This window comes from Argopecten irradians, chromosome 10 (genome assembly GCF_041381155.1).
Source record: "Argopecten irradians isolate NY chromosome 10, Ai_NY, whole genome shotgun sequence".
Classification (NCBI taxonomy): domain Eukaryota; kingdom Metazoa; phylum Mollusca; class Bivalvia; order Pectinida; family Pectinidae; genus Argopecten; species Argopecten irradians.
Genome location: NC_091143.1, coordinates 14,166,511 through 14,185,528, shown reverse-complemented (window position 1 = coordinate 14,185,528; position 19,018 = coordinate 14,166,511). Strand labels below are relative to the sequence as shown.

Here is a 19,018-nt window from a genome sequence, read left to right as displayed (position 1 = left end):
CTTCTTGTGCGTAAGTATACATTCACACATTTAAGACACCTGATAGGATAACATTGCCAGTGTCAATACTTATGTAAGTATTTTCCTTGTACTATACATGACAGCTTGTGTTGTTTACAGTAATGTATTTCAGTATTTACATTTTCATTGAAGCTCTGGACTATTATAATGGTACATATCAGGGCTCGAATTTTACATATTTTGTCACTTGCTAAAAATAGAAAGTGCCCTAAATTTTTACTTGCTAAAATATATTTTTACTTATAATCAATATCCGTATTCAAATTACAGTTTTGTTATATATAAAATCCTTTATCTTTGCATGATGATGTGAGGTGTATAAGTACATAGTGTATATCAACAACATTGTTGTAAGAACTGAGTCCCTATATTTTCCATTAAAACAGTTTTTCACAATCATTATGTCATTTTTACAGTTGTCCCTGATAAAAACCACTTGCTAAAATAAGCAAGTGCATATTTTTTCCACTTGCTATTCTGGTATAGCTACTTGCAAAAAGCAAGTAAAAGTACTAAAACAGCCTGAAATTCGAGCCCTGCTTATAACCTAAATACCAAATGTATAGTTGGCACTCCAAAGATCATGGCAACCATTCACTTATTATCATGTTATTATTTAATAATTGGAAATTAAGGATGGATCATCAACACCAACGATTCCTTACAAAAAAATTATTTGGTTTACATGTTTCGGATGGCTAGGCCAACTGTTATTATGCTATTATGATTATAATAATTGATATGAAATCTATATACTGTAATATAATTATATAATTATATTGTTCAATTTGCCTTCAATGTTCAGTTGGCATTCATCATCCCATATAACTGCTAACTGAAACTAGTTAGATATATATATAGATGTACCTCCGTCGGTATTTTGCATTCAAAACAGATTTGATGAGCATTGTAGATTGATATCTTTTTGCAAATTTTTTAATGGAAATTAATCCAAAAAGATAATAGTAGATTTGTAAGGGAATTTTTGTCCTAAGTGCCTTAATTTGAAAGAATCTAAAAATCCACCTTTGGTAAATTGTTTTTGATAATCCATCATGAGTAAGGATTTTTGTCACTCTCAAAAATCTAGATAACAGTATTTTAACATAGACTAAATAAATCTGTGCTTCAGTGTAACTGATCTGTGTATGACTGTGTATTGATTTAGTACAGCAGAGATTGGCCACATGTTCCAGACCTATCTCCTCCATTATATGTATCAATGCTGTAGTAGTACTCCCTTAATGTCTGTCACAGAAGATGGATCGCACAGATTAAATATCTCCATTATCAATCTCAAAAGAAATCTGGAAATGGATCTTGTTTCCAAATTAAGACATAACTTCTATATATGTGTATATTTGTACCCAATGTTTACATATATATGTTTGTATATCTATTTGCCCAATACCATTACAAATATCCAATGTATTAGCTGATTACCTGTCAGAAACATGCACTCTATACTAGGGATCCTCCATATTGTATGTGTTTTTCTGTTTGCAGTGTCGTTTGTGGGAAGTACGGGGTTTTTGAGATTCCAAAATAAGGTGGGAAAAGTACAACTTACCATTGATAAGGCCTTCCTTCCATTGATATGACATCACACAAACCACATAAAATGATGACATCATAATCGTTGGAAGGTGGGATTCATCAAAGGCAAATCGTGCTTTACTCACGTGGTTGTTGGATTTTTTGCATATTATAATTTTTATCACTTTATGGAGTTAAATATAAATATTTAAACATGATTGGGTTTTTTTTACTGGGTATTTGTATTATAGAAAAATAAATAGTTATCCGTAAATTTTTGTAGACTTAAACTAAAAAAAAATAAAGAATACGGTATGTCTTTATATTGTCAGGATCACTTTTAACATTATGTTTTGATTTGCAGATGATGTGACGTGATTAGACTGCAAAATGGAGGAGTTAGATGAAAACGACACAGGGTTGGAGATCAACGTGGAAGTGCTGATAAAATGTGTCCTCCTCAGTCTCATTGGCGTGGTGTGCATTGTGGGAAACATGCTCGTGATTCGCACTTTGATCTTTTTCAAATATCCGAAAATTCATCTTTATGTGATGATTGGCGGATTATCGGTAGCAGACTTACTTAAAATCACACCGGAGATTTTACAGAATGTGATCCGTTTGACACACAAAGGTGACGTGTTTACAGCAGAATGGTGTCAGACCATATTCTACCTCGTAGAAACGTGTACCTACGTAGCTTCATGCCATCTTGTTGCACTCAGCATCATTCGTTGTATTATGCTCACGGACCGTGCCCATTATTCAAAATCTTATGTCCTTCATGCATTCATCAGCAGTGTTGTAATCTGGGTCCTTACAATGCTTGCAAACATCCCAAATGCAAAGGCAATAGTGAAAGATGACAATTATGGGTGTTTACGGAGCGCCTCTTTAAATGCAGAGACAGAAAGAAACAATTATTTGAAGGTGGCCTTCTCGTACGCGCTCCCTCTCCTGGTGATAGGGATAGTGTATATTGTTACATGGTATTTTACACAGAGATTTTTTGCAGACAGTTACTCGCACCGAGAGCGACGACTTTCCCGCATGGTCACCTTACTCATTGTCAGTTTCGGCATTTGTAAACTTCCGCATGAGATTGTGAGTTTCATTGTGTTTTATCAGACACGCGCAGTGCAGACATCATTCAGTAACATCAAGTTGGACTTGGACTTGTCTAATTTGAACAGTACAGATTTTAATTCTGAAGACATGCTGAGTAACTACCCAACAAATGGGCTGGACAACTATCACCTGTGGGGAAACATCTACGAGTATTGTGACATTCTAGCCGTTCTGGACTTGGCATTACGGCCATTCTTCTATGCGAAACTTTCCTATTATTTCAGCAAGAGTTTTGACGAGGTGATCAACTGCACGTCTTGTCGTAACACCAACAATGGTTCTTGTTCTGACGTTCATCAATCAAGAGATGGCGCTGTTCGTATGGGCTCCCAAAGTGGTCCATCCCTCACTCCATTGACGGTGGAACGAGAAGAATCTCCTGATGACCAGTGTGAAGAAATCATCAATATAGGCGATGACTGATCATGTTGCCATGTGCTGTCGGGTATATTAATAGATGAAGGAGTAATTAAGGGGTACAAATTTGCAGGTACAAATGTACATGTACTTATATAAAAGTTTGACATGTCAAGTAAGCATGGCTGAGGGTTTCATTCTGCATCATAGGAACTAGTACATCATGCATCAATATGATAATACTGGGGAAGAAGAAATCTGAAATCAACACCCATGTTTAAGTAATACATTATACATAGTGCTATCGAAATATTATTATCATAAATCAGAGGAAGGTTTTAGTCTTTAAAATATGTCTACAACAACCCCTCACCTTATAATGTCTGGAACAAAATGTAATGGAAAAAGTGATGTATATGTATTATCATTAATTTGTGTGCTCAAGATTTCAAAATCAAGAAAGATGAAAACCTGTAAACAGCACAAATCATATGTGTAAACGTAAACAAAAGTATGTAAGTGTTAAACGTTTGTTATAGGTATATAACTCACATTGCATACTAAAAACTCACAGTGCATATATATACTGATCTAGATAGTATATACATTTTATGCTTGGTGCTATATATCATTTGAGGGTTTTGTTGATTTTTTTCTTGGAATATTCATTGAAATATTGCTGTTAAGTTTTTAATTCGCTGCATGGCATGTTGTTCTTGGAATGAGGGTATGTTCAGTGTCCTGAAAAGTGATAGATATGCATTAGTATTATAACTGTTTTGTAGGATTTTGATCTTTTTGATACAAATATCCAGTTAATTCCTGGAATTTTCTTTCAATGTAAGCTGTCATTAAAACTAATTAAATTGGACTCGTTTTACTAATTTTACCCTGAAATTCAACAATGAGCTACTAAAAAGTATTCCAGGCTCAGACTTAGCTTGGACGAGTTCAAATGTGTGTTCAGGGATGAAAAATTCAAATAAAACAAATGCATTCTATACATTAACATTATGATTACTAGATGTTTCTAAAGACATGCAGCCTTTGTAATGTATTGAATGATATCTTAGATCTCTGGCAGCACTTTTATGGAACTCATTTTCAAACTTTTTTAAGTACTACATTGATCATTCATTGATATTGGTACCAGTACATATACAAATATGATGGCCGCATTTGTGTAATATTAATTTCATCAGTCGCAATTATTAACAGCTTATTATAGCATTAAAAATAATTCGGGATTCAGTCGTTAATCAATTACTGGTACTACTTAAATGTTTTATGATAATTCGTTTCAAAATTGTAGAAATTTTACTCTCTGTATCGTAGTGCCTCATATATTTGCTTTGTTGCAGATTTGATTTTTTGATAAGGTTTATATCGGGTATTTGGAATTTGAAATAACAACTATCATATCACTGTAGTCATGAACATTGTCTGCAGGATACACAACTGATTCAATTTACATAATCGCCAAAAAAAAACATTCAGCTAAAATTTGCCTCAGGAATTTCATCTTTATTTAACATTCGACCTTTTGAATTTTTTTTTCACAAAAGTTACATTTTTACTAATTAGAAATTTAAAAAATAACTAAACAACAAATTGTTTAACCTCCTGACCTCTGGTTTTATAGTTTTCTTAATATATAGGAACATGCATACATAACAATGCTAGCCTTTGGGATTATGATATATGTGCACAGTGAATGCATGATCATGATCATGATCAGCAAGTATGAAAAAAAGTTCGAGAGAAAATGGAGTTCGGATGTATTTATTGGTTGAAAATCAGGATAATTGTTGTTGTCATGTGTAATATTGGTGACATGTTCAGCAATCATAACTAATAAATCTGATTCAGTCCCATTATACTGCCTTACATCCTAGTAATGAGAAATGTTCAAAATCTGTTTAGTTGCTCTGTAGAAGTAGTGTTATGTATATAGAATCACACATACATATTTGTAGCATAGACTTACTGGTGCAGCTATCACATGTATAAATTGTACTAGATATATACATGTATATAATACGGTATGTATAAATTTGATATTCCAAAATTGGTTAGCTGTGATCTTGTAACAAGTATTACATATTTCATAATGAGATTCATTACAAGATCCACATACCAATTTTCATGATTCCTTCTTGTACTTATTAATTAATTAGAACTTGATTGTAATACTTTGATGTTGCACTGTTGTCAAGGTTGTTTTTCATGTTAACAAACTAAAGGCCCAGTTTCAACATTTTCTTATAAGGAATTCCTCAGGGCAGTAACCTTAAACTTACAATTCTCCATAGGAAAACATAACAGAAGTTTTAAAGGAAAGCTCCATAACTGAAGATTTTTTCGTAAGCTTCTGTAATGCTTTTGAATATAATGGAGAATTTTAAGTGGAGTAATTCCTTTAAGTTAAGGAATCAATGATGATGAAACTGTGCTGTTATATAATTATAATCATCCTGTTAAATACAGATTGAGTATTTTCCATTGTACCATTAAATCATCATCAAGAAGCCTTATAACAAACAATCAACTCACCAGAGGGAAGGAGACAATGGATACTGAACTGTTAACAACATTTGTTAGACAGAGGCATTTCCATGTATTAAGAAAAATACCATATGTATATACACACCATGTTCAATCCAGTAATCGACCCTGTCCCTCTAAGTGCCCCCTTTTGGAGCCTCAACCTTGAGTGTATAAACTCAGTCTCTCTTGGAATTTCAAAGTGAACTGTTCCAGCATTTGAATGAGAATAGTTCAGATGTGTCTCCATGGCCCGGGATGAGAGTTTGAAAAAACCATATAGTTTCATTTAATTTATTTCTTTTGCAAATTGATTTGTGGCTTAATTAAAGTTTATTTTGTGCAATTAATGCGAAGTGATTTTTTTCCAAAAGTCCCAATTTGGTCCAGTTATGCACCCCTCAATTTTCTGAAATTTTAAACCGTCTTGTGTGCTCATTGGGTTGAATTCGGTAGTTGTTGTAACATGTTATAGTTATGTAACTGTGGGTACTCTCATGGCATTTTATTGTGGTATAAACGGTAATACTTAAGTGGTGTATATGGTAATCCCTTAAAGCTTAATTAGGTATCACAGGAAATCATTATCAATGGATTAACCTGTGTCAACATGAATTCATTCATTTGGTTTAAAATTAATTTAAATTTCTTAACCTTTACAGAAAATTACCATAAAGGCCATTTAGGTCAGATCTAAAGGTTTTAAATTGTAGATATACAGTAATTGTCATGAATAATTATATTCTTTTTGCTTGATTGACACACAAACCTGTCTTGTACCTTCTTCAATAATAATAAGCCTGGCTTTAAACCTACACATCTATTTCACATTTACACATAAATAGCACTTAAGGTATTACTGTAGACCCTAAGTTGTTGATAAGACTTTCTCAGCAGAGTTCCTTACTAGATTATCTCCCCTTAGTTCGAAACTTAGGAATTAGACAAGTAGTTGAGACAAAAAGAATCAAGCCAAATTTTAGTGATTTGGCCAGTCTAGTATTACTGGTGAAACGTGAACATTTACCACTGATGAGAGCTGTATATATACTGTCATGTATGTTCTATATACATTGTATGTTTTGTGTGGCTGAGATTGATGACCTAAGCTTTTGACCTTGGCTGATGACCTTGGATAATGTAAAATGAAGCAGAATATGTCATTTTGGCTGCAGTCACAAGGACTTGGCAGGATACAAACTTTTGAGTACATGTAATTACAGCTACTGTATAACCTTGATTTTGATCCAGGTTTCCTCTGATGCTGACACCATATTTAGACATTGATATTGACAGTAATATCTATTTGTCTGTCCGGTGTTTAGACCAGCTGAGGAAACCCATAAGTTCACTCTATTGTCATAGACTTTCCATAGCCCACAGTAAACCAATGTTTATATCTGTCAATTAAGTTTTAACTTCAGAAAATAAGTTTGCTGTCAATACCCTGTTGCTGCAGCCAAAAAAAAACATAAATATTTTCACCTGTATGTTTATATTGATGTTAAAAAACATTCAATTTGGGATTTGGACAGTACGCTTTTCCTGCAGTGGACAGTTCCGCCTCATCATTTTGGCCAAACTGTCGCCAAGGATAAAGATCCATGTATATCGTCATTGTACATACCGCTGATTCTTTATACTGTATTAAGTTCCCTTTGTTAATTGATTGTTGGCTTTTATATATTATACCTCTCTTTTCCTTTGTTATGTTTCATATCGTATATCTATATATAATCATACATACATATAGGGCATTTTTCATATACATGTACTCTCAACATTTACATGATACGAGGTAGATTGACAATCTTTTTGTTGTAAATTAATTAGGACCATAAATATGGCTTTGGCATCAAACAATATCATATGAATCGCTTACCAAAATTATATTTAAGTTATATATTGCAAAAATGTGCTGAAGTAAACCTTAATTATTGAAGCACTCGCAAATATATATAAATAAAAAATAAAACAATGTTATAATCACTCTCTTGGTAATAATACCAACAAACAGGTAAAAGTTGTTTGTAAATTGATTGATAATATAAACTTTACCCAGTTCTTGTTATTTAAATTTCCTACGTCACAGCTTAATACGCTAATTGATAGAGCTTGATTTGAATTGTTTTATAAATGTCTTTGTGTTCTGTTTTTTTCAGCAAAGCAAGAAATACACCTTAACTAAAATACACCTTATATTTATTTTCAGTTTTTAATATATCTATTTTTGAAAAAGAAAAAGAAATGTCAGCAGGGAATTATTTTAATTTATTTTGCAATTATTAAGCTTTACTTTACTATCTTGTGTAAATTACTTTATAGAGGTCAGAGTTCATTTTAATCTCGCCTAACATTGAATTTTTTGTTACAAAAACCTTGATTTTTCCATGCCTCTCAATAGACACTGGCAGAAACACAAGTTTTTACTGCCCCAATAAAATATCCAGTACTGGTAATTTAGTTATCATTTTGACCTTATAGAGTGTAAAAAGTAAAAATACATTAAGTTTATAATTCATAGTTCTTTTACAATAGATACTGAATAGTAGCATAGATGTGGGTACATATTGACTTAAAGTTATGACATACATATAACATTACATGTATATGTAATGCTCTGTGATCTATCTATTGATTCTTGCCAAATTGTTGAATGGATTCCCACTAGTCAACATCTACTTGACCTTACTCAACCCAACATGTCTAGTATACTTTGATTATCCTTAGAAAACATTTTTGAGATACAGTCTTTATCTGTAGAGGAGTATTGAAATGTACATACAGTCTTTATCTGTAGAGGAGTATTGAAATGTACCTTATCCTGACATTTAGGATGAAGGTGGATGTTACAGATATAGTTTGACCTTGAACCTTGACCCCTTTATTAAGAAAAAAAAATGATTCTATGAAATAACTTTGAGGGAAAATTATTGGATTGAAAATTCAATATCAAAGAAACCATAGAAACTTCACACAAAAATTATTTTGAAAAAAATGATGCTATGAAATAACTTTTGAAGGGAAAATTATTGGATTGAAATACTAATATCAAAGGAAGAATACAGCCTTATAAAAGGGAGATAACTTTCATTTTATTCAAAAGGAACTTTTGTTCAAGGGATCACACTTTATTATTCAAAATTGATACACTTTTTGATAGGAGATGAAAAAACAAAGAAAATATTCTTGTTTGAACATCTTCCAATTTGACTTTTCCCTAGTCACCTTGTTAACGACCCTGAATAGGAAGTGTATGATAACTAAATGGTTAAGATAACTGATACTGCTGCAGTCTGTCACAGGAGTTGGTTCCTGATAGATGTTGGTAGAGATAGTCTGGCACATTGTAGCCTGTGTACAAAACAACCCACATTCTGTCTGTAATTGTGATACATTTACCAACCTGGCATTAATGTCGGTCCGGAATTTGTGTTGGCACTAGTCCCGGTCTAGCTAGGTTTTATACATCAGAAACTTCCCAGATTCTCCTGCATGGTCAATAAATAACATAAAACTCCAAATAAAATAATGGTTACGTATTGGGAAATCTATCTACCTTGTCTCTACCTTGTCTCATCATAGCCTCTGCGGTTATTTAAATCTTTGTTTATTAAAAACCCTAAAAAGGGGGGGGGGGGGTGGTATTGTTGCCTATCTTAGTCAGATTTGAGCTGTAAACAAAAAAAATTGGACTTATTTTACTCAAAAACTTGGAAATTCCTATTCCAGGGGGGGATTCAAAATATACTTCCTGAGTTGACATAAAACAATGTAATTTTCTGTTTTCTATGGAATTGATATTTATTATACAATATCTGTTTTAATTCTCAGGTTAACAAATTTTAATTCAATTTTAATGTCATATGGTTAATTTATCTAAAATAAGGACTGATTGTTATTCCAGAAGCAAAAAAAACAATCTGTTCATTCTTTCAGCCAAATGAAAGTTCGGTGAAAAATTGATGTTTATATGTTCACATCTGGGGATTAATTTGGAGTATATGTGATAAATTTAAGGTTCAATAGGTTAAATAAGGACTTCTGCGCCTAAAATGCCAGCATTTGTTTACAATTCATCAGCCCTAAAGCTGTCATATACTATCTATTTATAACGCTTATTGCTGCCAGCGATTTTCTGTGGTATAAGATATATGTTGTTTCTCTTCTGTATTATATATAGAGAAAACCCCAAATGACTCACCTGTCTGAATTCTAGAGCATTTATTGCGAGTTGTTAATCTAGATGTGTCCGTTCTTGATCTATTACTTTGTGCACTAAAGGCATATTTAATATGCATGTATTGTTTATAGACATGGCATTGCAGTGTAAAATATTAGATTATCACCGTTTTGTATCACACCAATATTTTTACCAGGAATTCCATTGTGTACAGTAGACTCAATTACTTGAACAGAAATTTGATGTACCTCTTTCTAAAATGAAAAATACTGCTAACTTGTAGTTTTGACACCTGGATCATGACCACGGTTACATGAACCAGTATACATTGTATATCGACGAGTCAATGTGACCTTGACCTGTGTATATATTATGTTCTTCTCTGTCTGGATAGTTAGGCTACTGTTTGCTATTGTTGTGGATAGTTAGGCTACTGTTTGCTATTGTTGACAGCCAAGTGTATGGAAGTACACGGTAGAATGACTGGGCTGACTTGATTTCCATAATCAACCCTTAAGAAAGCCTGTATCTAATACTAGTCATAATAGCCTGTTAATTACTTTGACCGTAGGATTTTATCTTTGTTCAGACACTCCTGAACACAGAAGTCGTCTACAAAGATCATGAATATGTATAAACTGCTAGGTTACTCTAAGCTGTCTTGCTAGTGAAGGATAACCTTTAATTCCAATATTGGCACCACCACGCTTTAGGGGTTGAATGAGGGGCAGTAAAGGGAGTTAGTACCCCTATCCCCACCCTCTAAGGGTCCGCTCCATATTGAACAGAAAATAATTTGTCTATCTATCCTATTATGGTAAGAAATTTCTAAAACAACTGCTGTAGGTACAACTTATAATTATAAACAATTATAAGCGTCTAATCAAAAATAAGTTCCTGTTATTGCTTGTTTTGTTTTGTTGATTGTTTTGTTTTAGGGAAACCTCATTTACCTGTGTTATCTTTTTATAATCTGTTACCATAGCAACACTATCAGGAATAAGATACTATGTTTTCAAGTTTAGAGTTTCATTAGATAAGTATGTGTACTTAAATAGCTATAGCGACTTGTCATGTATCCAGCATGTTATGTTCAGTTAAAAAAAATGTAGATTCAGTAAACAAGTTGTGGTAAATAGATAAGTTAGATGACAATATGAAGGACAAGTGTACTAATATTTCATAGGTTACTGTTATAGCTTTGTGAAGTTAACTATAACAGACTGTTTATTTATCCATTTTAACTACAAAAATATGTATAGAATGTAAATAATTATGTACTAAGGTTATCTAATTCTGACGCACATATATACATGTACAATGTAGTATATTTGTATAAACAATATGACATACCAGCATGATCTTTGGAGACTTCTGGAAATGTTTTGTTAAATTACTGGTACGATAAGTTGTTCCTAAAATCTATTTGTATGACATTTATTAAATGTATATAAGTCATGACTCCAGATCTTCTATCATTGTATTCAAGGATTTATAAGTTGTATCCAATGAATGCTGTATTGTATTCACTCACTTAAATGTTTATATCCAATACATTACCATATGTACATATGTCAAACATTCACCAGACTCTGACCTGAACTGAAGGTCTTGTACATATACATGTTAAGTGATCACAAATTATTGCATTAAAATCATCTTTGCATGGCTTCATTTCTTCTCTGCTTTCAGACAGCATGTATAAGCGATGGACAGATAATTTAATCAGATTGTATGACAATATAGGCCTGCCAAACACCATGCCCTTTTTTTTGAGTCATCAATTTAAGGAAATGGGTAAATATGAGGATATTTAGGTACAATATGAGGATATTTAGGTACAATATGAGGATATTTAGGTACAATATGAGGGAAATTAAGGCATCAGATGTATGATCATAATGTACTGTTCATATCGTTAATCAATAATGTATTATTTTGTAAAATTTTACTCAAGAAATGTTCAAGTCTTTTAACATGGATACCTCGTAGACATCTGATTTCATGTTTTACTGGAAATCAAATCAGGTTCCATAGGAAATAAAGTGCAACCTTCCATGTACAAAATGGTGTTTTTGTATAAGAAAGACTTAAAATTTCTGACTTCATTTAGTATTGTTAAAGTATGGTCATAAGTTTAAATGACTTTTCTAGGGCAAGGTACAAAATTCTTCTTTTCATTCCCGGAGATTAATTGTAACTTCCTAATTGTGATATTAATGGTTTTAGGTTAATACTTTTCAGTTCATTATTAGGTTTACATGTATTTTGGGTTTACTAGGACTTAACATTAGTAAAGATGCCTATTAGCAATCCCTACCCTAAATATGTGTATAATTGTTGGTAAGTAATTACTTACACATGTTATGATCTTTCAGAGTTACTTCCCTTCATTTCATTCCATCACATACCTTCACTTCACTGGGAAGGAGAGTTAATTCCCTTTGATTCACTCTGTCAGTACAATAAGGGAAGTAACTCTCATATATGTACCCATTGTCAATACTGATTAAGTGGCATGAAGGGACGTATCTGTGATAGATCAGATTCACTGATTCCGGTAATATTTTATATGAGGGTAGACAACTAGTGCCTGTAATGTTCTCTTATTATCAGCCTGAATTCATTTTAGATTTTAAAGATTTGTTGATATTTTCCTTTATATTTTTCACTTGTTTACATGTACACATTATTATTATTATTATAACTTGATGATCTTAGTGCTAAATACTCTTTTATTTCTGTTATTGTCTTACTATAGTGCTTCTTGTAACGTTTCATTGTAGCAGTGTCTACTAATGCATTGTGTATATATATGCCTTTTGGATTGTATATGAACTTTTGATTTTGTAAAAAGTGTATCAGGATATTTCTGAAATCCCACTTAATGTCTTTTTCTCCGATTACCATTTCATATTTTTGTTTTCAAAATCCCACAGCATTTATAATTACACAGATTTTGAATAATGGGATAATGAGGGATATAGAGGGATGAGGGATAAATGGTACAGCATGGGGATTTCAAGATACCAAAACGATGGGCTGACTGCGATTATAGCCCTACCTTCTAGGGATTGTAACATCACAAAATCACATTAAAATATGGCGTCCCAATCACTGGAAGGTAAGAATAATGAATGGTAATTGAACTTACCGAATTTGCTGTAATTAGCCCCCAGGGCGCTTAAACATTGTAACAAAAGGGGTTAATTACTGTGAATATGGCAACAAACGATGGTTTGGTTTCTTGAAATTGATGGGTTGATACTGTTTCAGTTGTAAAATACCATTGTAAGATACAACGCAGAAAATATTGCTATTCAATTAGCTATTAATTAGTAGATAACTTTAAACTTACACACCCCTTTAATTTAACACTGAACTGCTCTATTATGAGAAATAGAAGAGTTAAATATGTGTTTAAAGGGGTGGATGAGTTTAAACTATCACAAAGGAAAGATGGGAAATTTAGAAGCCTAGTTGTCAATATTTTGTACATAAATTTTTTTGTCACATGTTTGGGTCTGTACGTGTGTAAGATGGTTTATTATTGATTATCCAAGTTAATATCATGTAGCTCAAAACATTGACCTCCAACTTTGACTTTCAGAGCATTAGAATTTTCATTTTGAGATGAATACTTTTCAGCCCAGTTGTATGTTGCACCTTTGTTTGATAAACCTCAGTGTTTTGATATAAATTGTTTTGATACTTATTGATATGTGTAAATTCAACAAACTAATTATGCCTGTGAAACATCTTTTTTGAATTCACAAATTCGCTGGAGCATCCGTTCATCAGTATGTATATGATATGGACATAATTAAGTAACAGCTTTGGCATTATTGATATGATTTAAAAATTTCATTGTCATTTACAACAAGAAAAAATAACAACATTGCCAAAGATATGCACATTCCTTATGCAAAAAAAAATTCAAATTTGATACTAGTGATTGTAATGTTTGTTTCTATACTAACTTAAACATTGGTAGCATTGTCAATATCTTGCTCCCTTTTTGGCAAATATTTGCCAAACCACCAGTAGGTGCCTTGAAGCATTTTGTTCTTACAAAAGATTTGAAAACCATCACTTTATTTTGGCAGAAACTTTTTATTACATCCTTTCAAAATATATCAAATATTTATGCTTTGATATTAATTTTCACCTCTGTCATCAAGTCAAAATAATCTTGAAAGCAAGCTAAAGTGTTAAAGTATATACAGGAAACTTTATTGGTTTGTAATCTGGAGCCGTGGAATATTCTTAATTTCTCTCAAAAGTTTCAAATATTCAATATTTCTAACTTAAACAGAATTCAACATGAAATTTAGAGGAAGGACTTTTTAGAAGTGTCAAAAAGAATCATGTATATTAAGTCTGTGCATACTATGGAGTTATCTCCCCCTGTGGGAAGGTATTGAGTGTGTTGTTATATAAAATTTGTGAGTGATGATGAACAGAAGTATCAATATCTACCCACAAGAGGAGATAACTCTTTAATGTACAAAGATTAAATAATTATATCACAAGGCCATGGCAGACAGGGAAAAGCATCTTTTAAAAAAAAAAATTGGAAATATGATGAAAACTCAAATACCGGTAAAAAACTTCCGGTAACTTAGTATTTCTGTTGCTATGTACAATGTATGTAAATACTACAATACTAAATATGATAGTCATTGTTTAAGTAAGATATTCAATGTAATTTAACTTGGATATATTGTGTGTGAAGGGTATCTCCTCTCTCTGTAGTGGTGATCAAGATGGCAGAAGTGTGAATATGTGATTAGATTAATATCTCTTATTGATAGAAACAGAAAAAAAACTCAATTTCTATACTATTGTATCTATACGATTATATAGTCAACTGTTTATGACATGATCTTCCATTTGTTAAGGCTGTCTGGTCTACTGGAGTCACGTCCCTTTATTTGGGTGAAACAAGGGGAAGTAACTCTGATAGATCATTATGCTGTTCAGGAAAAAAGAAATGAAGAGCTATAGACTGGAGATTTCAGTTGTAACTTCTCTGATTTTAAACTTATTGCAAATTGCTTGTTGAAATTTATGGAATATATTCAAATAAAATAGGGATCAATATTGATTCTGCATTGTGGTCTAGTTCATACAAGATTGTAGAATCAATGGTATACATTGAGGACTTTTCTGTTTCTGTCTACCCAGATGTAATGTGTTTTCTGATGATGGTCAGATCAAGTGACATATATAGGGCATCCGTATATAATGTATAACTGTTTTAACTCGTTACTTATACCTCATTTTGTTCGTGTGTCCCATAGTCCTTGCCTTGGCAGCCCTACAGCTCTAGCCAAATTACATTATTGCTCAAGACATGCAAATTAAACATTTGAACAAGTTCAATGTTCAATAAATTGTCATCACTCTATGTACTCCATTGTTTTTGTTTTCATTTATTAACCTTTGACCTTTGTGAGCTTCAAGGAATGGTGTAACATCTGTCGTCTCTTAAGTTAGAGATAAAAGACTACATAAAATGTCATTAGTATTGACCTGGTCGGCCGTGCTGTTCACTATTCTCAGCAGTATGCTTCATTGGGATAGCACTATAGTGGGGAGATCCACCAAGAACATACCACAGTCTCTCAAAAGCCTCACTTTTAGCCTTGAGTTGATCATTCACCAATGAGGAAAGCTTTTGGTTCTGTCCTCTGGCCGAGAAACACCATAGTCTTTACAAGTGGTAGTCTCTGCTTCTGCTTAGAGGTCGGCATAAAGGGAGCAGAACAACTGGTTTACCGGTTGTCAGTATAATGTGAGAGGGTGGGGTGTGTTGCTTTGTGTCTTTTATTAGAGACATGCTTCATTAAGATAGCACTATAAAAAGGACAAGAGTCCCACTATTACAAAGAGACATATACAAATATACAGCATCCTTCCAAACAGCTATTCACACTCACAATACATTGCATGCATGGGAGGCCGCCCTTAAAGTTACACATAATCGTTGGACCCAAAACACACACATTCATGGCATTGGTGGCTTAATTTGGTATGTACTGTTGACAATGTGGTGAATAGCATATGAAGCAATATCATACAAGATTCATACTATAACACCATCCTCAATACACCAGGGGCTACTATCACTGTCCAAATGTCCACCCCTGGAATATTTCAGAGTAAAAGGCAAATAAGGGTACACTGTGGTTTGACTCTGCTTTGAATTGGGTGTCGCTCTCCCTGTTATCCTCAAAGGAAATCTCTACAGCTCTATGATTGGTCAGTTTTTTCACCTTTACTGCCTTCAGTTTACTATTAGATACGGTAACATATAGTCCAGGGGTGAATATAATGACAGTGAAGATAACCCTTGGGATATCGAGGATGGCTACAACACTGGCAAAATACAAAACAAGTTAAGCTTTGATGTAGAGAACTATGGATTTGAGGAAGGATAACTGGAGGAGATCCTTTTGTACCTACTTGTATTTGTAGCAACCAACTGCACATTTTCATGCTGTACATGTTACACCTTAGTTTATCACAAATATGGAACAGGATATTTATTTAATAAGAAAATTTTGTCCATGAATGGTATGTGTTACGTTACACCAAATTTATCTATAACCCCCATAGAAATTCAAAATAACACAGAAAATCTTCAAATAGATGTGTTTCCTTCACTGTAAACCGGATTTCACCTCCCTATTTATAACGCCGTTTACGGAGGGTCTGGTTACAGAACTATATAGGCGCTAAGTGCCGCTAACCATTCTGACCTACATGTTAAAACGTGTGATTAAGTTCTGAAACGAGACATATTTTGTGATTCTTAGTTCAGTTTTGTGGTTTTAGGGTCATCACCTCATTCTTGGATGAACTTTTTACGATACTGAGGTTTGATATAGAGATTATGGCTACTGAGAACGCTCGCTCTCCCTGAGCCCCAAGTTCTATCATCCCCAGAACTCCAGGAGTTTCCATACAAAGTTTTATTTAGATTTGATCCTTGTGTATTAGGGTTATACACAGGGACTAGACACGGGTTTCCAACAAACGGTCAATATTTGCATTATTTAATGGAAATTCGAGTCAAGTCCCTGTGAGGTTAAAATTTAGATTGTGGTTTTGTTATTACATTTTCCCATAAATGTCTGCTGCTCTTATCACAGGCATTTGATTGTATAGTTATACGCTTTGGTAGATCCAGTGTTACATTATATACAAAAAAAATATATATAAACTATAAAATCCAAAGCCTGTGATATAGTTTATAAAATCTAATCATGAAGGCGAGATTATAAATCATTTCATATAGGTGTAATTACGTGTATTATGTAATATTGAAATGCGTGTCTGAAAATATCAACATTTATTACACCTGAAAAACTTTATCTAAATACATACCATTCGGTACAAGGAAGTTCACAGTCCTCTGTTATATAGTACAAATGACAAACACGTGGTGACGGGCCAAAGTTCACCGATCTTTCAGGACCTAACTATATGATTTTTTTGTTTACAAGAGTACATTTCAGTTATTGTATGCATCAAAAGATGGTCTGCTGATGTTTTACAGATATAAATCGGATAACATGAAGGTTTTCTGTAAATAAATTACATTACATGGTCCCATTGTCTCTTGCATTTCCGGTTGCATAATTTAAATTTGACACTGCGATGTGTACGCTGCACCTTAGTTGTGATAAACAGATAAAACTTTAACAACAGAATGGAATTTAAGGTAAATTAGTTTCTGACACGTGAATACATCATGTTCATTTGATACCGCCTGTCGCGAATTAGAATGGTATTAATATGAGTAGGCGGGGATTGGGTGACTAGGTTGTAAATTTTCTCAATTTTTTAATTCTGTATATTTACAGTACCATGTTGCAATAGCAGAGATATAAAGGCGGACCAGGAAGAGGCTCGCTGTTACAGGTGAATTGATAGACGGAGCTCGTTTGTATTTTAGTGGTTTTCATACTCTGTTTTTTGGCGATGCATTGTTTCCAAGACAAAAATCTTGAGTGTGCTGGATCATATAAGTCCGTTGCTAAGCAACTCAACGTGATGATTCTTTGATATTGCATTTTTCAAAAATGCCATATTTCAAGTTACCAAAAATACGAAAAAAAAAGAAAATCTAAATTAGGATAAAAAGTAGCTCTTCATGCCCATAGTACTTTATTTGGTGCGCTTAAACATCTGGTTACGACAAAATTAATTTTGTCTTTAGCATAAGCAATGTGTATATCAAGCATCATCGCTGAAACCCTTGACAATAGAATTTATTGAAGACGGTTACTATATTGTAACGCTGAAATCACACGAGAACATATCGGCCTCAAGAATCCTTCCCGTGCATCGACGTATTCATTTACATGTAACATCGTTCACGCGCGCGAAAAACACACACACACACACACACACACACACACTCACACACACACACACCTACACACACTAAAAAACACCCTCACACACACATACACACAAAAAAATCTCCAAATGAATCCCAGGGAAAGACATATAGCTAGATATAGTACTGGACGATTTTAACTGTAGTATTGTGAACAGACAGAAAACAAATGGGCACGCTTAATTACTACTGCATGTTTCCTGAGATAACATATGATTTAGATATAGCGATTACCGAATGACTTCCCATCGAATACTGTACAGTTGAAGTGTTAAATCATGTACAGATCAGTATCGTTTAGGTTGTTATAGTGGGAAATGTGGTATAATGTGTAAACCTAAACCACATTCATTCGGAGAAAAATATGTGATACATTTAGATAGAAAACAGGAAAAATAGGACACGGTACAAAAAATGTACGAGAATATACAGAATCAAAAGTAAAAAAGGCTTTCTATACTGTATGGCTGTTGGTATTACAAATGTAATAGATTGAGAAGCGAACCGGTCTGTATATTAGTTCATGTACATGTAGTGTCACAGAGAAAAGCCCTTCATTCTCATTGCAGTTTTTCATTGCCCTTGCTCTCAAGGTCAATATGAATCTTTAAGTTATCTGAAATATTTGCAGCTACATTATTCTGATACTGTTTGCGTTTACGCCCAGATCAGCGAGAGAAAAAGATAATGATTGTGTTCAAACGATTAAAAAACTAACTGGCCAACATCCCATAAAAGTCTACTTAATATCTACATCTCAGTTTGTATTCGAGTTCATGCTTTCACGTCGTATTTTCTTATGTTTATAATACTGTACACCTCAAATACTGCTAAAGAAA

The 19,018-nt window shown here is 33.3% G+C and overlaps 1 protein-coding gene and 1 long non-coding RNA gene across 7 annotated transcripts in view; both read left to right on the top strand.

Annotated features, from left to right (window-relative positions):
* LOC138333184 (galanin receptor 2a-like) overlaps positions 1 to 19,018 on the top strand; it is a 49,855-nt gene that overhangs the window by 14,567 nt on the left and 16,270 nt on the right. For 4 of the 6 annotated variants that reach the window (XM_069281370.1, XM_069281368.1, XM_069281369.1 and 1 more), the window contains exon 2: positions 1,922 to 5,663. The exons of 1 other annotated variant lie outside the window; for it this stretch is intronic. In XM_069281370.1, coding sequence (XP_069137471.1) covers positions 1,948 to 3,108 — 1,161 coding nt within the window. In that variant the 5' untranslated portion in view covers positions 1,922 to 1,947 and the 3' untranslated portion in view covers positions 3,109 to 5,663. Of the gene's footprint in view, positions 1 to 1,527; positions 1,853 to 1,921; positions 5,664 to 19,018 lie in introns of those variants that run through there. One more of the 6 variants, XR_011209960.1, reaches the window with a different exon arrangement.
* On the top strand, positions 8,556 to 15,183 carry LOC138333182 (uncharacterized). The gene is made up of 2 exons (XR_011209957.1): positions 8,556 to 10,167; positions 10,199 to 15,183. It is a non-coding gene; the product is annotated as an uncharacterized lncRNA (long non-coding RNA).